This window comes from Struthio camelus, chromosome 2 (assembly GCF_040807025.1).
Source record: "Struthio camelus isolate bStrCam1 chromosome 2, bStrCam1.hap1, whole genome shotgun sequence".
Taxonomy (NCBI): domain Eukaryota; kingdom Metazoa; phylum Chordata; class Aves; order Struthioniformes; family Struthionidae; genus Struthio; species Struthio camelus.
The window spans coordinates 163,853,705-163,879,932 of record NC_090943.1 but is presented as its reverse complement, the minus strand read 5'-3'; the positions used below and the strand labels follow the sequence as shown (position 1 = coordinate 163,879,932).

Genomic DNA, 26,228 nt, shown 5'->3' with positions numbered 1-26,228 from the left:
ACTGCATTCTATTTGGTTTATCGCACCCAGCGTAAAATCTCAAAGCATGTAAACATGAAAACAGAGCTCTGCGTATATAGAAGAGGTAATGATCATTTGGAAAAAGAAGCGATTGCAAAATTTGCTTAAGCCCGTGTTAGTGATAACCCAATGTACAAAATGTGATGAATTTTATTTGCAGTTCCTGTTTTAGTAAGATATATCCACAGCTATGGATTTTTCATTCTGCCATAAAGAGAGGAGATGAATTGGACCTGTCAAAACAAAAGGTTTAGGGTATATTTGTTCTATATCATGTTAGGAACATATGCTAAAAAACTGATTTTCAAGCCTTTGCATGTAGCATTAAGATACTAATTTGAAAGACATAAATTTGAAGGAATTAGATTTCAAAACACATGTCCATCTGTAGTCCCACTACCTGCACTGTCTCAAAATTTTTCATAAACCTGACATTATTCCACCAAGTCTGAGATTAATTTCACCTTCATTTTGACCTTTTTGTTTGCTCTTGCTTTGTCTTAGTTGCTTTACATTAGTTTTGAACATAAAATAATTTTAAATTAAAAATCAGCATTTTTTTTTTTTGGAATTACATAGAGTGTACCTTTCTCTTTATCCTGTTCCTATGGTAAATAACTAAGTTCAATCTTGTCTTAGAAGAGGCTCCAGTGTGCTATATTTATATTATACCAAGGTGTTACTTCTGGTTTCTTATATGTATTACTCATTGTGATACAAGGACAATGGGAACACTAACAGAGTTTTAAATTCTTTATAGAAATGATCCGTATGTAGCCAAAGCATCTACAGCAGATACTGAAGACCAAAGTATGATGGGCAAATTTGTTAAAGTTGAGCGACAGGTATGTAATTTCCTGATGAAGAAACTGAGGCATTTATGTGAGTGTACAGAAACCTGACTTTATGTGTCCCTATATCAAATCCAAAACACTGTAACTGCATACCAGGTTCTTTTCTGGTGTAAACTCACTTGAATTTGGTTAGAAAAGCAAAAGTTTACTTTCTACTATCTTTTTTAAACTGAGTCAAGTCACTGAGTCTATCCATGCATCTAGCTTTATGCTGAACCGATATAGTAAGGCTCCATCAGCCAGCACCAAACCAGTATAAAAGATAAAACTGACATAAATTCAGTGTGATTATTTGTTTGACCCAGGCAGACCGGTACTTTTAGGTGATCAAAAAGCACACAGATGGTTTATTAATGCTCATAAGAAGCATGTCATTAGTTTTCTATGAGAGTGCTAATTAACTGGGAAGTGTGTATTTTGAAACCTATTGAAGTAGTATCGTATGCGGTGGGAAGACCCTAACCATATGTTTACATGTGACTTTTTCACTTCCTTAAACTGATGCTCATCATATCTCATGTTTTACAGTGAGCACACCACTGTCTTTTGCAGGATCTAGCACTCAAAAGAATTGCCTCCTCAGCCCTCTTTATGCATCCCAAACCACTGTCCAGCAAGTCGAGTCACTCTCATTTCTAAATGCATGATTAAATAAGATGGAAGCAAATAGCATTAATTGATATCAATTCCTTTCATGGATGTAAAGATTCAGGCACAAATAGCTAACACAAAGAGCAAGGAAATCAGTCCTGATGTTTAACCCTGACATGGAAGGACTGTTAAGAGAGTAGGTCAGTGTGCAAAGGTAATTCCATTTGTTGTCTTTTGGTAATAGCTTTCTGCAGTATATTATCGTAACTTTGGCCATAATGTTGTAGACTCCCTTTGGAAACTGGACTGCCATATACCCACCAATGTGAGGAATTTTTGGCACAGTTCGCAGGAACTGGGCTTCTTAACCTGAGGCAGTTAAAAGAGAAGATGGCATTCATTGCAGTCCAGCTTCCAAGGGAAAGTCATGATGACTCTGTAGGTGCCTTTATGACTAATAGCAGTAGCAGCACATCGTTCTTGGCAGTGCACCTATGAAAGCATTGACTTTTGTACTGAATAACTGACTTGAGAAAACATTGTAAAATTGATATTTTTCAGGTTAATGACATGGGGAAGAAACTGGATTTTCTGGTTGATATGCATATGCATCACATGGAACAGCTTCAGATACAAGTCGCTGAGATAAGTCCATTGAAAGAAACTGCTTCTCCTGCAAAGGAGAAGAGAGAAGAAAACAAATATTCGGAATTAAAAACAATAATATATAAATACACTGAGCAGTGTACTAATGAAACTCCTCATAACTTCCAGCAGGTTCCAGTCAACAAAGTCAGTCCTTATGGTTTCTCAGCACATGGTCATACGACTCGTTCACAGCCTTTATCAATAGGTGGGCAAAACTCTGGCAAACTGCAAGCCACACCTTCCTCCACTTCATATGCAGAAAGGCCAACAGTTTTGCCTATATTTACACTAATGGACTCCCAAGTTAGCTACCACTCCCAAGGAGACCTGCAGAGCCCTTACTCAGACAAGGTGTCTCCAAGGCAGAGGAGGAGCTTTACAAGAGACAGCGATACTCCGTTATCCCTTCTCTCTGTCAACCATGAGGAACTTGAGCGCTCCCCAAGCGGCTTCAGTATCTCCCAAGACAAAGATGACTTCCCTTTTGGCCCAAATGGGGGATCGGCGTGGATGAGAGAGAAACGCTACCTAGCAGAGGGTGAAACGGACACAGACACTGATCCTTTTACACCAAGTGGCTCCATGCCTTTGTCTTCAACAGGGGATGGGATTTCAGATTCAATATGGACCCCTTCAAATAAGCCAGTTTAAAAGTGTGTGTGGGGGCAGTCACTGGCTGACTACTCCATGTAATGTAAGCATACTTTGTATATCTCACTTACTCTACACCCAAAGCTTACTAGTTCAAAACACCAATGGCTGCATAAGATGCATGTGATATTAGTGGCAGTCATTCTGCACCATTTCATCCAATTTACTGATGCAGTTTTTTTCATGCTACCAAAACTAAGGAGCTTAGTTTTGAGCATGGTTTGCATGACTTTGCCCTATATAAATGGTACAGCTGATTTCTTCTATGATACATATCTATCTGATACTCTTCAATACAATAATGATGGACTGATAACAGGCAAGATATGATGGTCCTTGCTACTTTTTGTAAACAGAGCAGCAAAGTAAAAATAATTTCAGGAGCAATATCCCTCTATGAAAATAAATCTGAATCCATTTTCCAGTGTAAGTAAATCAATTTCTATCCAAATTAGCCAAGAGCATCCTACATTCTAAGCCAGGAAAAAGCTGAGTCAAAATAAACGACCTTGATGAAATGATTTTGTAAACTACATGTTTCTCCTGTGATCTCACGTGCAGAATTTAAAAATAATCAAAGCTACCTACTAGAATTAGTCCTGGGTATTGCTTTACTATAAAATATAAATCTAAATGCCCTAAACTACCTTGAAAATCTCCACTGGTGGTTATGAAATTGCTGAAAGTGTGATTACGATACTATTCTGCCAAAAATCTTTTGCTAAGCCCATTTGTTTCTTCTGGGGCCCAACTATATTTCTGTTTTAAAGAAAGTTATTCAGGGTAGGGAACTCCCAAGATTCTACTCCTAGCTCTTTTAATGAGCATTGCGACGTTAAGTAAGCTGCATTATTTAGCTGTGCCTCAGTTTCCCAATCTGTAAATTGGGAGTTATACTTCCCTACCTCACAAGGAGGTCATGAGGCTCAATTCACTAATATTTGCCAAGCGCTTTGAGCTCCTCAGATGTGCAAAGTATTGCAGTTCTGTTCACTGGGAGTTACACGATGCAGGATGCTGCCAGGGTCTGGCTTACTTGGAAATGGCCTAATCCAAATCCATGTATGTGTGCCATATTTAACAGCAATGTACAAATAAATAAATTCCATGCTCATGCAGTCTGTCCCTGAGCAACAGAGGGATAGGTACGCTCTCCAGGTGTTAGCTAAACATCTTGCGTGGGAATCACTGTTTGTTTTGCGGGAATGTAGAGAAACTGTCCAGCCCGCTGGGCGTAGGGAAGAAATGAAGCTAAGATCTCACCACTACAGCGGGAATGTGTTATCTGTACAGCTAATGGAATCAACCTGACCAAATATCATATGCAGGATTCATCTGATCTCACTCTAGGTATCCAAGAAGTAAGTGTCCATTTGATGTTAAGCTAGGTGGCTATGCACTCATTACAACTGGCAGAAAACTAATTTTGTTCAGTCGGTGAGCAAAGGGTACAAATCAACTGAACCAAAACACGCTTCTGCTTTACAATGAGGTTATTCATTACCTTTAACTCCATTATCTGCATTGACCAGCTTGCTACTGACTACAAAGGGAGCAGAGGGTGACTTACTTAGATATGGGGATGTTGGAGATATCCACAGTCAGTGGAAGGGCTCCTACTCCCAACCCATCGATCTAAAGGGCAGCTGTGGAGCCCGGCTGCTGGTGGGGAGCCTGATGTTCTCCAACACAGCTTCTCTTGAAAATGACCCTTCGCTCCACACGTACAAAGACTTTACCACCCTGGTCAGTGGAAGCCACTAGAAAGTGAACTTTCTGTAGTGCCTGCTTGACTATACTGCAGCTGTACAACTGAGCACAAGAAAGAGATGTAGCTCACTGGGCTTCCCATGTATATCTGCAATTGGGTAGACACAGACCTGGAGAGAGGCCTTCAGTGGAAGGTACCTTGTTGGGTTTTGCCCACTGAAGTAAACTTTGTGTCTGTTGATTCTTCAGCATTGTTGCCATCTCATGACAATCATTCCATCCAGGCAGCTTCTATTCCATTCCAGACATAGGTTTCATCTTCGTCTTCTTTGTTTATTCTCAATTTAAAGAGCCATCTAACTGTTAAGATCTTCTTACTGTAAGACTTCAGCTGCTTCTTCAGCTAAAATCATGATACACCCTTGTGGGCCAGATCTTCAGGAAGAACAAATTGCTTCAGTTTTGTGAGTCAATAAGGCATACCAATTACATCTTCTGAAGACTGGGCTGAGTCCCTCTGAGGCCAGTGACTATGATGACATGAGGTACGATGCCAATAATTATTTAATTGACAAAATAGCTGAAACATAGTCTGTGTTTGGTGCAGTTTCAGGTCAAAATGGAAAGAGAACAAAAATAGCTGACAGAGGCGTAATTCATTATAATTTGGCATGTTGAAAAAAATTCTCTGGTCATCAGCGATTCTTGGAAATATCTGCATTGCACCTGCAGCAGAGCTTGCTGTTATAGCTGTTCATGTCAGTGGCAACTCAAGATTTAACCCTTACGTGCAAATGGAATGAAAAAGCCCTATAAGAGATTTTAATACCATTAGATTTATTCTGAAATCAAATGTAAGTGTATGTAAGAAAAGACTACTTCATTTTCCTTGTATGCCAAGTATCTGCTGTTCCCACTGATTTCAGTTGAGTTTAGTCCTTTTAAAAATGCTATCTAGATCTGAGCAATCAAAAATTGAGGCAGCCAAAAACAGAGGATGATCTGAGAAATTTAGTTGTGGTTGTCCCTGACTGTAGCTATGCCATGCAGTTCCCTGCCCACTTCTGCCTCCAGCTCTTCAGTTCAGGTTTCCAATGCCTCCCGGATTATATTGAGTAAAACTTTTCTCAGTATGAAATCTAGCTGAAAATCCATAAATCAACTCATTATGGAGGTGTACTCATTCCAAGAAAAAATCTAAGCAAATCTTCACCTGCACATAGAAATCAGTCCCAGAGAAAGCAGGATTTGCTGGCTGCAGTATGTGCGCTTAGTAGCTGAATTGTCCTGAAGTAAACATTTGTTATGGGCACTGACTTAGCATATACAGGTTAAAAACACAGGGTCATGTTTCTGCAACCACAGCATGAAATACTGACTGACATGCTAATTGGCCAGGTAAGGTCTGCCTCTTCCTAAAAGGCACTGGTGGTGATCTCAGAGGTCCTATGCACTGAACACGCGCTAGGTACTTTGAAGGGGTAAAATGGTCAAAGAGGATCTGATTAGCTTATTGTCGTGTTTATGTCAACTAAGACACTTCTTTGCACTGAAACTATTCACTGCTCTCTTCAGAAGGCTGATTTGCTCAGAATTTAGTATCTCCTACACGGTCGGAGTTAAAAATAGGGTGTACATCAGGTCTGCTTTCTGTATTGGCAACAAACACCCTAACTCCAGGCTGTAATATTGTACCGCTAAAGGCTTGCCATTTCTCTTGGCCAGGAACAGAATAATGTTTCCAAATGATATAACGGAGGAAATGAGAACTGCTAACTGCTAGTTAGAACAGGAATGCCGCCTTATAGATGCTGTATATGCTTAATAGCATTTAAATAATAGCATAATGCTACAATAATCCCGAAAGAATCAAGAGCTGTTTGCTCTGAAGAGAATGGACTAAGGGCAAAATTAATGGAGGATGCAAGGGTAATGCAGTTCGTTGTTGTGATATTTAACTTTTAGTTAGCAGGCTCCTGAGTGCAGACCAGAAGTCTGAGTTAGGTCATCATACATGACATGCAGGGAACAGGGAGAGCTTAATGCCTAAGAGCAGAGTTCGGGGCAATCAGCAAGCTGCCTCCACTGGCCAGCATGAAATGCCGAATGGGTAGGAGTGCTTGAGACCCTATGCCTCTCCCAAGTACCTGTTATCTGAGGACTGTAGGTAAGTCTGCCTTCAAAATTGAGGATCTCCAGCAAGGTGAGACCCGGAGAGCATCCCAGGCCTGGGATGTGCTCCCTAACTTCATCAGACTCCAATTCAAGTTGAGTCTGGGGATGTGCATCGTCTTTCAACCCTCACCATGCCTTAGTTTCATAGAAAAGAAAACCAGGACATAAGTTGGAAGGAGTCTTTGGCCGTGGAAGTAGAGTTTCCTGGCCCCACAAGGAGGCTAATGGATCTTTTTAGATTATGGGTGATTAACTTTTGCCTTTATAGAGCTGTTGTTCATAGCAAGCTGGAGGAAAACAGGAAGCATGAGCAGGACACCCTCTCCCCCTCCTCATGGCCGGGTCTTCTTAGCAAGTGCTTCAGATGTTTGAGTACTGGTAAAAGAGGCAAATTCAGCCACTACAACTTATTTTGTGACAGAAAGTAGTGATGAGTAACAGCCCTTGTGCTGAAAGCAGTGTTTTCGGTATGTGTTAGTAGGTTTGTTGTTCACTGAATCAGACCCTTTGGGGGCCTTCCTTGCCTCTGGGTCTACACAGCAGCAGAGCTGTGGTTCACTGCCCTTTGAGCACCGTTAGGATTTTTGTTTTTTTTTTTTGTTTGTTTGTTTGTTTTTGGGGGGAGGGTGCATTTGGCCCTAAATCCTTGAATGCTTATTCAGTCTTCAGCCAAGGAACCACCATGGAAGGTGGGGTACTGCCTGAGTAGGCTGAGGTAAGGACATCAGAATTACCCTGTTTACTCCACAGAATTACCCCACAGGTTAGAGTGGTCAGAAAATAGCAGGCACTGGCATCATAATATAAAGGATCCAGAAAGACAGTTTATTCCTTAACTATCTTTTTCTATCCTATGTAAGGGCATAGCCAAAATTTTGGTTTCTTCCCTTTTCTTCCTGGAAGACCAAAACAGCACCCCAGCCTCTCTCATACCAGAACAACTTTGGAAAGCCCAGGTTCAAACTGTGCCCCTTGGGACTAGCTGTACAATTAAATGCAGTAGCTTGAGGGTGATGTTAATGTCCCCCAACTCTAACCATTGAAGTGGTAGGCATGTAGTGTAAAGCGAAAAGGGCATCTGCAGTGGGCTGCTCATCCTGGCAGACAATAAAAGTCTAAAATGAATGCACAGTGCAGGTGTTTCTCTCACTGTTATGTAGGAGTGGTAGCTTGATCTATTTTAGGCTAATGTTAATTAGATTACTCCCACTCTTACCTTCCCTGGCTCAGTTCTTTTATTTCTTTCAGACTTCGGGAGGTACGTAGGTGCCTAAACACCTTAAGATTTATTGGCCTGTGTGCTTGCTGAACAGCTTAGAGAATGTCATTTGGGATCAGATCAGTTGTTGATGCCTTTCAAGTCAGCTAATCTACTCAAGTTTTTTTTCCACTGAGGAGCTTGGCTCTAAGGGTCAGACCTCCCAGATGTCCTCCAGACACGTCCAGAGAGATTGCACGTATATCCCAGCATTGTGTGGAAGTCAAGCATTTGTGCGTGTGTATCAGAGTTAGGGTTGTGGCATACATGGTGGCTGCGTGTGCATTTCGCACACGCATAGGCAAACAACGGGCTTCATGTGTATATGCAAGGAGATATATCTGGGAATTTAAGTCCTCTTCAAAATGTAGCTGAGTGTATTCTTCACTACAAGCCTATGTTCCTAGGAAATGCAAAATGCCCTGTATTGAGGCAACATCTAAAAGGCCAGGAACTGCTTTGTGGGATGGGTTCATTACACACGAGGAAACAATTATTTGCAATGTCAGTTGAAAGAGGCATCTGAGTCAAAAGTATTCTCCATAGTAGGAATGAATTAGATTTATCCCATCTTCCGTTAGGGTTTGACATTTCAATTTAACTGCTAGCAATGCTAATGCGGTCAGACCTTTCTGGCATCCAGACTGACACTGACTCTTTGTTTACATATAATTAACCTTGAAGAGAATTAACTGTTGAAATGCACTCTTTGCTGACTCTTAACTCCTATGAGTAACCAAGAATCCATTCAGGCCTTGAAATGTTTTTTGAAATTAGCAAGTGTGGGTCTTTCCTCTGCTCTCCTTGAAGTCACTTCCAATACTGATCCTCTGAGAGAGGAATTAGGTCCTAATCTGCTTTTATTTATGAATTTCTTTGTGAAGGGCAGCACTAATTTGTGCAAATGTTTTCTTAGCTACATTTTTATATTGATTTTTCTTTCAGTAACAAATAAAGCATACCTGTAAGTCTTCAGACAGGTAGATCTGTATTTACACCACGTTCCTTTCTTTGCAGCGTTGTTATCATTCAAACTTCCTCACCTTAGATTTAAACCAAGAAAATTTTATTAATGCAGACGTCAATGTCAAACCAAAGTATGCAGTTACAGAAAATGTTACTTATGCTCCACTACTGCAGCTGCTCCTTTAAGAAAAATCAAGTCAATTAATGGCTCTTGCCCTTGCCTTGGCTTTTCCCTGCAGTGAACTAACTGGTTAGTTAATATAGTTCCTATCAAAATAAATAGAGTTGAATGTGTGGAGAGGTTAATAGGCTCTGTCCCTAAACTGACTTTGGGTATATTTACTCTGTTCTAATCTTTGCTGCATTGTTAAGGTTCTGAGTGGAAACAGTTTCAATTTTTTCTGCTTCAAACTGTGGCCCAGAAACGTTGCAAGCTAATTCCTGCCTGAACCTGTGCGTAGCAGGGCAGCTGACCTGTGGCCTTCAGGTGAGCAAGGTGGTCCCATCAGTTTGTAGGATCAGAGCCTAAATCAATCAGAAAATGTAGATTAAGGAGCAAATTCAGCCTCGCTGCGAGCCCAGCTGTTGCAGGGGTGTCGCATCTGCTTATGCAAGAACTGAATTTGTCCCACTTAGTGTAAAGCACGTGAGAAAGAGCTGGATCTTGATTCCCTATGTGCCGCGGCCCTCTCTGCTAAGCTTTAGGAGCCCAAGAGCTGCAGGCTGAAATTTTCCATAGCGCCACATTAATTTGGAGTGATACTTTTTTTCTCAGAAGCCCAGCTGCACTGGGGTGTTCTGTGTCATTTTCAGAGGTCTAGAAGAAAAAAGGGTCATTTTCAAGTGTCTTTAGTTGGGCAGCTTGAGAAATGAAAACTTTGATTATCACTATTGCTTCTGATTATTTAGGCTGTAGGATTTGATCTTTCCCAATTAAGTTTTTAGTAGCTTCTTTCTAAAGTTAAGTGAAGCAAAACAGTGGAACTAGGATCCTGTTTCCACCCTCAAGAATATGCTAAGACTGAATGTTACATGGCCAACTGCATTTTGTTTTCTAGTCATGGCATCTTATTATTACTAGTATTTGTGCCTTGCTCACTGAAATTTTCTCCATGCTACAAAGATGCTTTTCAGATTCTGGCTGACGAGGGAACACAACTTTTATACAAGTGGCCTTTAGTGCTCTTTATAATATTATTTATTGTAATTTTTAAACTGTATGTGTAATTTATATTCTGGCACTGTCCGATATTTGAACAACTTTAATATGTTTATTTCAATATATTATGCAAACAATACTTCTTAACCGATTTTTTATGTTCTGTCTTTAAAAACTGCACCACTTATTAATAAATAGAAATTTCAATTACCATGTGGAGGAATTTCTTTTCATTTAAATCATGATATATTCAGACACCTTTGAGGAACACAGGGTCAAATGTGCTCCTGGCAAAGAGAACAGTGCATTTTAGCCTGCATTCCTTCCTTCTACAACTAGTCACATTATAATATATTGCATGATAAATCCCATTATTTGTGACTTCTTTGGTTTGGTGGCCATATAACTTATATTTCTTTGATCATAAGTATACAGCAGAAAGAAACTAGGGAAAAGATACATTCAAATTAGAGACAATCTGCTAAAATATGATGAAGTTGCATATGAAATATAGAGGGGTTATAACTATCTTTAGGCCATGCACAGAGCTGATCTGAATATGGTTTGCAGGAAATTTAATGGTGGGTTACAGTGTTAGGTTGGAAGTTCAATTTCGGAAACTCTTCCCTTGGTTCTGGTGCCGCATTTCTGTATGGTCTTGCCCTCACATCTTCACCTGTGTGTCCTTCCTCCTGATCTGTAAAACCAATGGAAAGTGCTTACTGTGCAACCCCATAGGAGCATTGTGGGGCAATATTAACTATTTAAAATGTCTTACACGGAAGGAAGGGTGTTATTGATGTCCCACAAATCTTCCTTAGAAATGGTTCTATTTGTAGCTTTGATCGGGGATAACATTTTCATGATATTAAAATATATATATAGTAGCTGACTTTCCTTGGAAAAGGCACGAAGTGTGTGTGTACACACGTGTAACTAACATTACTGGGTTCACGTTGTTGCAGGAGGATTGGTGTGTTTGGGAAGGAAAGAGACACTGCAAGGCCTTTACCTGGCTGGGCTGTAAGCATTCCCTGAAACGAATGACAGGAGACTGAGATTTCCTATGCATCAATGCAGTGCTGAAGTACCAGATGTTGAGGGTTTGATTTCTCTCAATAGCAGCAGTCAGTCACGTAACAGTTCCATGCATAGTGCAAGACACTGATTTCTGTTCTAGTTAGACCCTTTCATAATGAATGGAGGAAAATCATCCCTTTTCAGAGGATGGCTCAGCCCATCCTATTTCAGATGACTCAGAGCAGCACTCCCAGATGGTGCCTGTCTCTGACTTTCTGAACTATAGAGTTCGAGATAACCAGCTTAGACTCACGCATCTCTGTCAGGTAACTGAACGAGGTGAGGTGAATCACATCCTACCATTTTAGAGAGGAGGCTGAACGGTAATTGTCCTGAAAGGGACGGAAAGAGAACACACAAAGCTCGACCTATTTCCAAAAATGTAGTTGGATCCAGAGAGAAAATTCTACGGCGTATCCTGTGACTTTTGCTTCACGATTTTCACCAAGCAACCAACTCTGCTCAAAACTTGAAATGTAACAGTGATTAGAGGCCAGGTTCTGATCCTACTTCTATATCACTGTAAATTGGGAATGATTCAAAAAAAATCCCGAAGCACTACAGCATCCAAGCAATTTAAGCAGGATCAGCACCTGGCTCTTACAACGAACTTCCAACAAATTTTACAAAGATTGACAGCATTTTTTAAAATTAATCTACCGGAGCATGGAATTTTGAATCTCTTGGATTCAGTTCGCCACAAAGCTCTAAAGACTACGTACGGCACTAACATCTTCTTTCTTTCTTGCGTTTCTGTCAAGGCAAGTACAAAGGAGCTTCGAATGCATTCACATCCTTTTATATACAACATTAGCATGTATTGACACTACTTAGTAACCGTAGTAGTGAAGGCCCCGGTTTGAACTGAGCAGCAAACTACGCAGCAGAGCTCTATTGCAAAGAAAAGCAGGCAGCCACAGCAATGACATTTACATGAATATTTCACAGTCACAATAGGCAAATCATTTGTCTTTTGTTCACCTGAGCTGAAATATGTCGCATTAAAATTTCTCCTTGGCTTTCACCCAAATACCTAAGCGTACCAAATCACGAGGTTTTACTAAGTAGCTGGCTCTAATCTTTTAAGAAACGAATTCTGAATTGAGAACAAGACAAGATATCCATCCTCAGGCAGAGCCCTGCTTAACTCCAGCGAGCTTTCCACTCCTGCAGGTTCTGCCTGTGTCTATATGGCCCTGATGCTGGTACGTAAAATTGTTCTCTGCCCGAGCAGAATGAGAATAGGGCTTCTCAGTGGTTTAGAAAGAGTAAATATTGGTGCCTCCAGGGTGTCATAAGTAACAGCATCAGGAGCGGACGTTCTCAATGTGTCCTTGTCTTTCTCCTCAGGGTGCTTATTACAGTGCTTTGATTTTCAGGACTCTTTCCTTAGTCCTGAAAGCTAGCTCAACTTACTCGAACTCTTGAGTAACATTGAGCATCCTGGTGGACAGCAGGAAGGGAAGGAGTCGGGAATGCCAAGTGCCATGGCACAGACCAGTGGGAGAGCCGGGCTGCTGCTAAGAAGTTGCCCTCTAAGAAGGTTTCTTCACGGCTGTGGCCCTGATGGTTGGTAGCCCAGTGGGTCCGGACAGCACCTCAGCCTCTCTCCTGATTCCTTATGTCAGGTGCAGAAGGTTAGCAGAACATAGACCAGGGCTCATGGAAAAAGAAAACGATCACAGGGATGTGCTGCGAGTGCCTTGGCAAGTTCCCAGGCATCGTTACTTTAGCAGTTTGTCTGACACCTAATATATCGGAAATAACAGCACTGGATAAATCACTGAATATTTTCTAAGCATGTTCTGGACTGTTGTAACTTCTCTCTATCTAATCGAAGCTGTCGCAGGCTCTAGATTTACAAATCTGGAGCCCGTAGTCACTAACTATTGCCTTGAAAGACAGAAAGAAGCAGTGCAAGGTCTGTGAAAATCTCATAGGATGTATATAGCACTAAGGGAAGAAAGCAAAATCATCAGCACCACATCAGCGGTGAACTGATTTTGATTCTCTGCATTTCCCACTTTGCTTTATGGACTGGAAAACAGAGTTATGTTGTCAGTGCAAAGGAAATTTCAATCACTGCTTTTCTGGAGAGACATTTATGCTGTGGGTGAAAATATGGTGGCACAGGTCTGTAAAAAGGTCATTACAACAGCTCTGTTCCCTTCAGGACTGTCCAGTGAGTATATCTCAGCAAATATGTTCTGCTCCACCAACCCAGGCAGCAAATCTACCTCTGACTTTTTGGTCACAACGTGCCAACAAAATTGTTGAGGAATACAGTAATACCCAGCCATTTAGCTCTCATGCAGTTTATGGATCTTCTATGGGACAAGCAACGGCAGTCTTCAGCTGTTGAAATTCTGTGGCATCCCTGGTGCAAAAACGTCGACCTGCTTAAGCTAGTGAATCTGAGTTTGATAGTAGGAAAAAAAAAAGTGCTTCTGAGAAGCAGCCTCTTTCTAATTTTCCAGCTGAGGTGAGCTTCTACCTGTGAATATGGCAAAAGCAACTCATAGTCCACTATGCTGTTGTCACTATATATTTTCGTAATTTCTCTACCTTCCTTTATTCCTCTCTCTCTCCCTTTCCTTCCTTCTTTAAGAAAATATTTGGATTCATGAATATTTTACAGTGTCAGATACCTTCAAAAACAAAGAATTGTTAGTGACTTTAGATACATAAATATATAAAATATTCTTACTGGAAGTATTGAAATTGTATGGCTGTAGAGTTTGATAACCATTATATTCAGGATTTTTTTGTGCAGTTAGTCCCAATCTTAGCAAAATCTTAATGAGAAATATTGAAGAAAAACTATTATAAAGAATGGGATGTGTTTTCAATTAAAAAAAAAAGGGAAAGAAGTTTTAAAAACAGGAATAAAGGAATAAATTAATATTAATATGTATACTTAATTATCCTTTTACGAGATGAATTCTTTTTTCAATCATCTTCTGAAAGAAGGGGAGAAAACATTAATGCATTTAGAGAATTGTCCTGAATGAAAATTATGCAAATATAAATAAAATATAATTTTAAAAGTAACACTAACACACTCTGAAATTTAATTTCAGATAAAAAGGAACTTTATGGAGCTAGTGTATTTCTAAATAGAGTTAACTAAATAGCTTGTAAAAGTTATTATGGCAGAGGAGTAAAGGAGAAGTGATGAACTATAATCAGGCTTTTTTAGAAAAAAAAGTATAATTTGTACAGTTGCTACTTTTCTAAATAAAGTTTATTAAACAGCTACACGAAAGTGTTTTCATGGAAGCATTTATCACAGAACAATAAAGTGTAATTAAAGTTAAAACTATGATCATCTGCTGCATTCTTGGATTCATTTTTTTTCTTTTTTTAAACAAGGCTTCATTCTCTATTCCATATTAGCATCTGATGAGATATTTATATATATATATTTGGATATATATTGTCACATCAGGCATGTTAGATAGGCAGGCTTGCAAGATTTTCTCTAGAGGAGGCCATGTGCCGCAGCTCACCTCTCAGGTCAGAGGTGGTTAAAGCCCCAGCCAGGTGGTGGCAGTGGCAGAAGTCTCTGAGGAGGAGGACGGACTGGAAGCAGAGGTGAGTGGAGGGGGATGCTGGTTGCTCACCCTGGCGCAAGTCACATGAACATGCTGCTGGAGTCCTTGTAGTCACTAATACACATTGCAACTGCTGCGTAGCAGCATGGGTTTAAACTATCTAAGCAGAAAAGCCGTAAGAAAGTAGCAGTGCATTGCTTCCACGCTCCTTGCTCTCTGCCCACAGAGAAATAAGGCACCAACTTTCAAACTTTTATTTCTCCTTTCTTTGCAGAACTTCAGACCACGCTGTCTGCTCTCCTACAGCTAAATCACAGGGGTCTGGCCTGAATGTGTTCTTGCTTAACTTGCATTAGTGACAGACCTATCCTGCGCAGCCTTCAGCAACTTGCTAAGATAGATGATTAAAGTACATATTATATGGTTGAGCACACCTTAAACATGATTTTTTTTTTCTTGTTATGGATTTTGAGACGGTAGTTATGGTATCATTGCTGTCGAGACAAAGACACACTGGAAAAAGAAAGTGCTTAAAGACTATACTCGTGGGAAAACTGCTTACTCAGTGATGCTCTGAGTGAGAGCTCAGCATTGTCCCTGAGATTCAAAGTTGGGGCTGAACAAAGCCCCTTCCCCTGATCACCTGAGCATCACTCTGCAGCAGGGGAAAGTTAAAATTACAGAGTCCCAGGATGAAACACAGCATGAGGTAAAACCTGCTGAAAGTCAAATTATCTTCATAGCCAAACTTCAAACGGTTGGAACTGATCCCAGCACACACATTTTCCTGACTATACATGGTTTTGTCAGCTATTACAGAGAAGATTTTCATCCCGCTCTGGTCGATGAGATATTGGAGCAAGTGGTAATTAAATCAGTGAAAGTAAGGTAAGTTTTGTCAAAGAAAAGGTGTTGCCACATTTCTCAAGCTGCAGCATTTATTCACGATTCATGAACATCTATATTTTATCATACTGGTGACTTCTACAAAGAATTAGATTATTTTAGATGCAGTGACATCTCCACAGATAATGCTTCATCATGAAAGTGAAAGAAAGTAAGGATAAAATTATGTGTGCATGCGTGTGTGTGTATGTGTGCGTGCGCGCACACACGCGCATGCATGCACAAGTGTAAGCATCAAAGCATCAGATTTACAAGCTATCCCTCTGTTAAATGGTTGTGCATCAGATTCGGAAGTTCTTGGTGAAGATAGGATTGAGGGACAAACAGAAAACAGCTCTGCTACATGTAGAACAAGTTCCGATAAACTTATTTTTTGTGGGAAACCAGAACCCCCGATAACTACGATACCATTCTGAAACCAGCAAAATGATTTTCTTATATTTGACATGCTGGCACACCAAAGCGCTTTAGCAATTGCAGTAAGTTTCTTCGTCCTTTGGGGTTCATCACAGTTATCTTTACCTTAATTGGTGGAGGTGCAAGATTAGGACAATCCACTTAAAAAAGAAAGCTAATGAAATGGCAGCCAAACATACCTGATCTACAGGAACAAATGTAATGGCGCTAGGGAGCATTCCCAGGCCCTGGAGCCCAAATGCCCATAATATAAAATTGTTAGGACAATCCCAGAGAGCTTCTGGTCCAGGCCAACCAGTGCTCTCCACCGCCTTTCCCAACCATGGCGCAGGAGCTGAGGAGAAGCCCAGGACCGTCCCAATAGGCGGTTTGTGTGCAGCCACCCTGTGCTGGTTGGTAAGAGAGCTTCACGGTATGACAATAGAGCTGAGCATCGAGGAAGACTCCTGAGCATGCTTAAATTACTCAGATAGATACTGCTTAATAATAACTGCTCACATTTGCCCGCTACAATTTTTGAATGCAGCAACGACAGCATTAACTCACTTTGAGGTTTGTGGCGGCCTACGCTAAAACTACCAAATGGATAATTATCTGCTTTTAATTGTCTTGGGTCTAAATCCACTAATTTCAGAGGTATTGCTTGCTTTTCATGACAGTATATGGGAGCAGAATTTCACCAACTACTTCCAACTGTGATTATCTCTCAGATAATACTAAACAGCACTCAGCATCGCTGAAACTGCCCTATGTCATTGTTATGACCAGCTCCCTCTTGCTTTGTCATCACTTAACCACAATTCCAGGAAATTGTTGGTATTATCTGTCATTTTGTTCCTTCTAATTTGCTATAGCTAAGATTCACTTCAAGTTTCTTCTCCAGTCTCTCAGCAATGCTTAAATTGCTACTCCAAAGCTGACTAAAGAGTTTTCGAAGCGGCTTAACCTCCCCTTCTCCTCCCCACTGAAGGTGGCATTGGCACAATTACAGTAAAATGAGCTGTCCCTTTAAAAGGGAAAAAAAAAATCCTTTCTGTTTGTTAGTTCAAGTCATTACTGCCAAAAGTGGCTTCCTATCCTAACCTGAACGGCCACAGAGTCACTCCATTAGGGATTCAACAGGCACTCTGTTTGCTTATGATTGGGTTACATTTAGTTAGCTCCTTTTGGGCTTAGGATAACAATTTTCACAGCATTTTAAAGCAAGATCGCCAAGCCTGTCCTCTCAAAGTCTTCCACTCAGTGACTATGAAGACCCAGTGACAGCCTCAGGCTTTATATAGGATCTGAAGATAACCATCTCCATCAACAGAAATCAGGTAAACTGATATTAACAGATTGCTTGCTATTCCAAATCTTGGTAGTTTCAAATGTACTTGAAGGGAACCATTTGACTGTGCAAATAATGTTCGATGGGAATGTGGCAAATGCAACATATTTTTATTACGTGGTTGCTTAAATTCTCCTACAAATAAATATGAAGTTAAAAAGTGATGGTGGTAGCAATTTAATTGAGTGCATAACAATAACACTGACATATATTCATATTAACATGGAATATTTCTTTAGACGTGGTATTTTATGATGTTCTTAAACCTAGGGACGGCCTTTAGATTTTGGAACTGAATAGAGGCAAGGAAATCAATACTCAAGGACTTTCCTTTTTTTATTTCTTTGGTCTCTTAACTTGTGTTCTGCTCTGTTTAGCATGAAGATATGGGGAAAATCAGTTGGTATCTGATTGCATTCCCTTTGTACTGTGGAAATGAAAACACTTCAGTCTTCATGGTTACCTGCCACATTAAAATGAGTGGAAATGAAGCGGAGCTAGTAAACACGTTGGTTTAAGATTACTGTTAATCTGGAATAACAATTAGGTATTTAATAAAAAATTTTAATGAACTAATAAAAGTAATCTGAACTAGATTAAAACCTCCAGTTCAGTGGTTCAGGGAACCTCCGGATCAACAGGTCTAAGTAAAATGAATTCTAGTAATAACCTGCATCTTGAAATAAACACAAGAGGTGGATTATTGTATCCAGTAGGTGTAAAAGCAGTATTTTGAAATAAAAGTCTGACCTGCAACCTGTAGCAGAAAAATTTTTCGAAGGCAAATATTCACTGAAACTCAGTTTGTAGGGTTTCTCTATCTGTCTCATCATGGCTGTGGCGGCATCTGTTCCTTTAGTGCCTATGAATCTCATTATGTTCTGAAATGGAAATTGTTAATGAGGTTGAATTTGAGTTTGAATATTGTGCGGGTTTCTTATTTGCACAGTGTCATTTGCGTTAGCAAACAAAAAAGGTACATTTATAACTTAATGAAGATTTGTCCCTGATAGAAATTAGATATCTGGATGACCAATGTGAAGCAAACTCGATGTTTATTACAGGAATTATTACTCATATTATTCATACATTTCTGAGAGATGAGATATATCAGGCTCTAGGGATAATCTTCAAAGTTGGCTTCAAAATTTAGTTGGACAGCAGAAACATCCAGAAGCTAAATCTAGAAAAAGACTTTAGAAAGCAGATAAAAATTAATACATCAAATTTAAGCCCGTCCCTAACTATTCAGGAGTAGGAGCAGTTTGTCATGGAGTAGTGTTACTGAAGTTTCTCTGCAGTTTCTTTTTAAGCATCTTGTACCGGCCAGAAGATACAACACAGCTTTCAGCCAAAATATTTCCTCCTGTAAATGCAGAAACTTGCATCAATTCTATACCAACTTACTTAATATTTATTTCCTGGAAGTATGACACAATTTGGCTTATTGTGAGTTGTGCCTCTAGCTTATGTTTGCATGTTGTCTGAATCATTAGGTGTTTTATTTGATTGATTCTGCAGTGTGTAATCACACCTCAGGTAAAGGTGGATGTTATGACCACGCTAATGCCTGCTCTGAATTAGGAATTCAGAGTAAAGCGTGTGGAAAAGCACATATGCAAAGCAATATTGTATGAGGAGAAAACTGTGTGCCAGTTAGCGTGGAGCAGCAGTTCGGCAGGCAGAGCTGCAAATTCAGGTGAGCAGGAAAATGTCTCTCCATGTCCATGGGGTTCTTCCAAACACACCTTTGTACTTCACCCCCTCTCTATTTTCTTGCTATTTTTATAGCTCCTTTTTTCCTCTTTCTCTCTCTCTCCTGAGATGTTTTAAGACAATTCCTCTGTTTCTTAGTCTTCTCACCTCTCTTCTGTCTCATGAAAATGTGTTCTCTCTAGCCCCTACTCTCGCAGGCTCTACCGAGTCCTCTGTCAGTTCACTTTCCCACCACCTTGAACAGCTTTTTGTCAGCTTAAATAAATTAGTAATGAAGTTAAACCCTTGTTAAGAAATTATCTACAGCCTATTACCCATTTTACAAGTGAACCTTTGTTGAACAGCTGCAATTGCGCATCAGTCCGTGAAGTCCTGTTGCAGATGTCAAGGATTTCTGTGTTAGTGTCAGCATGACTCCGGGAGAGCTTGTGTTCGTCGAAGCAAGACCTGGAAATCAGGTCTCCCCACTCCCGCACAAGCACTGAGCACCAATTGGTAGGGGCAGACTGAAAGTGGGGCGGGGGAGCCCTGACGTCCTCTTCCCCTGCCTCTCTCCCCCACTTCTTTGTTTTAAAGAAATGTTTTTTGATATGAGGTCTCTCCTGACACTTGCTAGGATGCAGCGAGAGAATGAGGGGCTCAGATATATTGAGGACAGTGGGGTTAGTCTCTCCGCTTGGTCCCTTGGTAGCTGGTACACAGACAGGTTCTCCAAACAGCAATCAGTGAAACCTATGCTCCCCATGCATCTTCCCATCTTCCAGCTGAGCAGTCACCCTCAAGCCACATTTACATCTCACATCTACCAGTTTACTCTTTTCTCTCCAAACATCTCTCTGCTGTTGCCTTTTTTCAGACTTCCACTTCTCCTGCTGGCTCTTCAGCTATTCCCCCTCTACTCCCACTTCCTAGGTCTGAGTCCTTCTCTCACAACATAGCTGATATCCTCATGAAGGGCTGAGGTCTGTGCTCTTTTGCCAGTCTGGACGAAGGGGGAACCTTGAGCTAAGGCCACCTTTCACAGCAGTAACGGTATTGTGGCAGCACTGTTTGCTGGCCGTACTTCATGCTGATGGTCCTTGGGCTGATGCGCACAGAGACGGGGCTGACAATGTAGCCTGGCCACACACACTGTGTGCAGGGGAACAGGTTATGAGATCCGTGTTCAGGAGCAGATCTGTTGCCCAGAAACGTTGAACTGTCATTGCCACGACTAAGTCTGAAGCAGATCTCGCACAGCTAAAATGACAGTCAATTTTCGTAGTACAGGAACAATAATTCACGAAGGTCTATTAAGAAAACAGCAAGCCATCCTGCTGTTGAGCTCAGTTTATCACGCAACACAACAGCTCCCCCCTACAGGACCTTACTTCCCACTTCCACTGACTATGTGCATCAGCCACTGTAGCCTCCTGCTCCAAAACTCTCCTGCTTGGTTACAAACTTCTCCTTGATATTATTCCCGAATCCACTGTCCTACAATCCCAGCTGAGCTCCGGAGCCCTCTCCCTGCCAATGGTCACTTCTGCAAAGCCAAGTCAATTCTTCAGATTTAGCATGGCTAAGGCGTGTCTCTAACTAGTCCCTCTCCACTTCATACAGCTAAACCAAAGAAGAAAAAAAGATATTTGAGCACAGAAGCCTGGATTAGTTTTACACCTACCTCAGTGAAGCCTATATTAGCACTGTTCCCATCATATTAACATCTTAGGAGGCCTGAGCTAACATCAGAAACTCACCCCCTAATTACAGAGTACATAGATCCATGGAAAAAGCTGTTAGAAGACCCGTTAGGCTTGATAATACTGGATAGTGGAAGCAGGGAGGCCCTGTGATCCTCATGCTAACAAACACACATGGTCTGTAGTCCAACTAGGGCTAAGACCCCAAATATTGCCACTAGGTGGGCCAAGCTTAGGATTTTTGATGCTAGACTTGTTGATGGGACACTGGACTCTGCCCATACATAGTTAGTCCAGACCACATAAATACTGTGGATGGTGAAGTCTGTGGAGTGAGACTTGGCTGCAGCTTTCTCTCAGCCTCATCCCCATGCTTCCACACGAGCTCTGCAGAAACTATGGATAAGTATAAGCTTGGCTTGGGATAAAAAAGGTAGGTATTCCTTTCCTGAGACTTGGCTACTAGGACAATATCCCTGGAGAAGAAAAATTAGCCAGGTATACTGAGTAGATAGGATGAACGCCCAAAAAAGCTTCTCAGAGCTTTGTTTGACTTTACAGAGCTGGCACTTCAACACTTCTGACTCATCAGACGAGCAAACACAGACATTTCCCACACAGAAGTGCTTGGTATCATTTTACCATCTCAAGGAACAGTCTCTTTGGAACCGTTCAGTACAAATTAGCTATTTCCATGGAATTAAGTATGAGGAAGATTTTAAACACGATGATAATAGTTTGTTAATAAAACAGTATTATCGTCAAGATAATGGCTTGTTGTGTACTTACGTGATTAGCTACTCTCAGAGGAGCTGGCTGACATGAAGAAAAAAGGTGAACATTTTTCATTAATTTTCATACGATTCTTCAAGCACTGACAACTATGCAGCTATCTGACATGTTCTAATATTCCAAACAAAAAGGGAGGGAACACTTCAAGGCCTTTCCTTATTTTTTTCTGACTAGCTCTAATTAAATCTTTGGAGCCTGGAAAGCATGTCATTGTCTGAAAGGCAGAGCGCCGTTAACCTCTCCCAAGCAACTAGGTAAGGCAACAGAGCACACAACTTGGTGAGAACATTTACCTGTGGAAATACAAGACCAGGAATGGCTGGGCAGGCAACAGTTCTGCAGAAAAGGAGCTGGATTGGTATCAGCTCTAAAATTGAAGATAAACAAGTTTAATCCTGTGTCAACAAGAAAGGTGTGGGCACCTGATCTGTTAGCGTGCTTTGGGCAGAGTTCATTGTGCCTGAGAACAGAGGATTGTGTAAATGAGCTCACAAGTCCCTGTTATGTAGGACTCAAAATCATGCATTAAATGCAAAAAGTTCATGAGACTGACACGCTCACACACACAAAGGAAATACTGATTGTGAGATTTCTAATTCTTTGCCAGTGACATCGTGAACCTTTTCTCAGCATCACAGAGAGTTAGTGTTTCTCCATGACCACATTTGGGACCAGGGCTGAACAAAATCATACAATATTGCAAACAGCAGCAAAATAAAATAGTATTTTTTTCTCCTAGATCCTAGATCTCCTAGATCAGCCAGACCCCTGGAAGTCAGAGTCCATAATGCGGTGGTGCTGCTGGCATGTGCCAGTGAAGATGTGCGTGGGATTTTTATGTCTCTCTCTGGTTTGGAACGTAGGTAAGGCTGAATATTACGAATTCGTGCTCCTCTGGGAAAAACAAAAATGCTTCTCTTTGCATAACCGGAAAGATTCCCCTGTTCCCATATCTGTGACCCTAACAGATTTAAGGAGGCTTGATTCTCTGTGCTTTTCATCCTGTGTTGGCAAGACTGATAGGCTGGAGCTCTGGGACCTATGTTATGCAGCAGGTCAGGAGAGATGATGGCAAAGGTGTATGCTTGGCTCTCATGCTATGAATCTGGAGTTAGAAAGGTTTATATGGGAAGACAGAAAAGGTTTAGTCAGGTTTTGTCAGTCCAAATTTAGGTCACATTAAGTGAGCGTTGTTAATACAATTGTCTAGCAGTATTTGAGACGCCCAAAGGACAACAACATGGGGCACAGAACAAAAAAAAAAAAAATCTTAGCCATTGTGGACCAGCAGTGGGACAAGCACGTCAAATGGCCAATACAGACCACACAACGTGGGCCAGGACAGGCATCTCAAATGGCATCAGGTATCTAAGCTGAGGGAACAGTGCCCTTAAAGTCTAAATACTGGTTGGTGTCTTTGTAAAGAGCAAATCTCAAATGTGGCCTCTCGTATGAGAACAGGAGCCAGGTTTTGCAGTCCCTGCTCCATGGATTATCCCTAGGGTAGGTTTCCGTTCCCCCCCCCCCCTCCCTTTTATATATATAGAGAGAAATATATCCAGAAACTGTCTTCTGCAGAAGGCAAAGATTTTTGTAAGCATAAGGATAAGCACCCCTATGTCACCAGCCTCGGTGCAACGTGACAGATTATGTCGTCACACCTCCTCTTTCTTCTTCTGCTTCCAGTCCTACAGCTTTCCTTTTGCTGAAGAAGAAAGTGAGTCCAGGTTTTCCGCTCCCTGATGAGAACTCTGCCCATTAGGTTATAACACAGAGGTGGGCATCACCACCACTACTGTGAGCCCTCCTCACCACCAACCCTCTGGAGAGGATTTTCACTGAGGAGCTTGGATGAACTGAGAAGCTCGAGCATAAGAGAGGCATATGAATTTGGCATTTCCTATTGTTGGATCATTTAGGGAGCCTTCTGGATTACTCTTTGAAGGCACTCAGCTCCACTGGTGGGATAGGGAGCCTCTTCAGCTCATCCTATGATACCCAAATTGCTTCTCTGCATCTTGCCTTCATTAGTCACAGAGGGAATCCCAGGAACCCCAGGAACTGAGTCCAGTCTCCTGGTCCCTCTCCAGTCCCTTCCCAGCAACACAGCTCTTGCAAGCAGCACTCTCTTGAATGCACACAAGCAACATGCACGCAGCCAGTGCCAATTCCTTTAGGTTTAGCCTTATTATACGATGTGCCTTACGATCAATTGTGTTTGCAAGCCTAGTTCAGATGTCTATAACAGCTTGCCACCTTTTTTTTTTTTTTTTTTTTTTGATACTTGAGTTAGGGGAATAGGCCCTAATGATTAATCTGCTTTCTCCCTTTAGCTGGCAGGTCCTTTGGGACATCCTTATTCTTAGGCACTTGATCAGCTGCTGTTACAGATGCTCTATGGCCTGCTTTGCAGTGCTTATGTCCATCCATTTCTGAGACGTAATGAATGAGAGAACCAAAGTAGCCCATTCTGAGAGCTCAACTGGGATTTACTTGGTAGCTCAACAGGGGAAACTGTTTCTCAGTCTTCTCTTTCTCCACTTCACAGCTTCATGCGTAAGAAGAGAAAACAGGAAAGAAAAGCAAGTGGCAGTGCTGGCTACCGCAGGTAACAACAGGCACGTCAGGAATCCCTTCAGCCCGTGTGTGTGCGGGGGTTAATGCAAGTAGCGGACTGTGCCAGGTGCAGAGGTGGCCTCTTCTCCAGCAGAGTCTGTGAGCTCAAACACCCTGCTCTTGCCGTGGTTCCTCACCTAGACATAGGGATGGCCCAGATCACTGGCCAGTTTAACCTCTGTCCTTCCGGGAAACTTAAAATGTTGTTTTCTCTTTTTCCTTGCACATGTGTGGGATTTTCGTGTCTCTCTCTCTGGTTTGCAGTGTAGGTGAGGCTGAATATTATGGTCTGGTGCTCCCCCGGGAATAGCAAGCTCCATAACAGCTCTCCATTCCCTTCTGTTTTCCTTTCCCTTTCTTCCATGCTAGCAACAAGTCCAATCCTGGAGTGAAACTCCAGCCCTCTTCCAGAAATCCTTACCAAATCTGGGGTGGTTTCTGCAGCACCCCGAGAGCTGGTTTGCCTGCGCTGCAAGGCTCCTGCTTTCCTGTATCTTCAGGAAGGAGACTATGATTTTCCTTTTCACTTATCAGAACAGAGTTTAATGCTTGATTAAAAAATGGTTAAAAATAATAATACCATCACTGGAAAATTGTATTTTCCCCCAATTGAATTTTGTTTTCATCTCATCTTTCTGTGCTTTTTCTTCCTTCCTGTTCTGCTTCGTCTCTCTCTGTCACACATAGAGATCTTCCTCCTCTCACACACATCAATACCATACTGCTCTGCTTTTTCATGACTTTGTGGGAGGAAAGCAAAATAATGCCTTTGGAAATTTTGATGTGAGAAAAACAAATAAGCAACGTTAACAGAAAGAAATCATCTTTTAAATAAAAATGTGATTCAGCTACAGTTAATTCCTCTTTCCGGTAGCAGTATTGCCATCAAAGTAGTTGAGTAGGAAAAAAATTCCATTTTCATCCCAGTTCTAGGTAGCATTCATAGCTTACGAAAGGGGGGAAATTGACGGGTATTATCTCTATTTGTGATCTTCAAAGAGATATCTAATGTTCTTTTTTCAGTAAATACACGTTGTCCAGCACGAGGGGGCACCAAAATGTAAGGACTTTGTTAGGCTGTTTGGCAGCCTGCTCAAGGCCGTGATCAAAGGAATAGATCACATACATAGAGCCCTACCTAAATTTTGGCTTATCATTACACTGTCCACTTTGTCTTATTATTTTCCAAACTTCTCTCTGCACTCATAGCCTTTTTATTTTCTCGACACAGTTTTTCTGTGTGACCTGACACATAATCTGCTCATTTTGTTCTCCCGTTCTGGGGGCTTTTTGTTGAATTGTTCCACCTCTGTCACCTGAAGCTGTATATAAGCAGGAGATTAATGGCCATTTCCTAGCATTTCCATCATGCAGCCAGCTGCTCAGAGAGACCCCTTCTTTTTCAGAGCTGCCTGCAAAGTCCATGGATCTGGCTGCTATTAACCTGACTGAGCTAGTGAACGGTATGCTGGACACGGCACTCAAAGGTAAGGTTATAAAGGATGGGAAGGTCACATAGGCTGTCAGCTCACCCATGAATGAGATAAAGGACTGAAGGTGTTAGCAGAAAAATCCATAAATGCATGCTATCAGCCTCAGAAATTAACTCTCGGAGCAAGTTACACTTGTACGTTTATAATGCAGATAACTGTCTTCCCAAAAGACTTTAGAAATTAATATGTGCTTATATATACACGCAACAAAATTACTTGTGGGATGTCTCTAGAAAACGCTTTATAATGCAGTACAGGTTTGCTTACTTGAATTAAAAAAAGAGGTAACACTAATGATCTTTCCCTCAGAGGAAATGAAAAAGAATTCAGTCTCAAGCAGCTGTATAACATCAACACCTCAGGGGGTTTTTTTAGAAATAAGAAGAGCAGAGTCAAAACATTCCGTTCACATAATTTGTTCTAACCACTAATATCAGCGGGCATGTGTTTCTGCAGGTACCAAAAAATTTTTCTCTTTGCTGAGCGTTACGTCTTACAGCTCTTTTGCCTTCCACAAAGTGTCGGTCACCATTTATAACAGTGAGTGCCTTATCGCTTTACTCTGCACAGAAACATTTTCTCCCACACAGGGCATGCATCAGGGTATCC

At 41.3% G+C, this 26,228-nt stretch overlaps 2 protein-coding genes across 3 annotated transcripts in view; both read left to right on the top strand.

The window, feature by feature from the left end:
* The window catches only part of KCNQ3 (potassium voltage-gated channel subfamily Q member 3), a 204,800-nt gene extending 194,628 nt beyond the window's left edge, over positions 1 to 10,172 (top strand). For both annotated transcript variants that reach the window (XM_068933340.1, XM_068933339.1), the window contains 2 exons: positions 782 to 866; positions 2,028 to 10,172. In XM_068933340.1, the coding sequence (XP_068789441.1) occupies positions 782 to 866; positions 2,028 to 2,765 (823 nt within the window). In that variant the 3' untranslated portion in view covers positions 2,766 to 10,172. The remainder of the gene's footprint in view (positions 1 to 781; positions 867 to 2,027) is intronic.
* A 1,060-nt stretch (positions 10,173 to 11,232) lies between these two features.
* HHLA1 (HHLA1 neighbor of OC90) overlaps positions 11,233 to 26,228 on the top strand; it is a 34,305-nt gene continuing 19,309 nt past the window's right edge. Inside the window, exons 1-5 of the mRNA XM_068933767.1 lie at positions 11,233 to 11,379; positions 22,250 to 22,373; positions 24,059 to 24,118; positions 25,533 to 25,613; positions 26,076 to 26,159. Coding sequence (XP_068789868.1) covers positions 11,233 to 11,379; positions 22,250 to 22,373; positions 24,059 to 24,118; positions 25,533 to 25,613; positions 26,076 to 26,159 — 496 coding nt within the window. The remainder of the gene's footprint in view (positions 11,380 to 22,249; positions 22,374 to 24,058; positions 24,119 to 25,532; positions 25,614 to 26,075; positions 26,160 to 26,228) is intronic.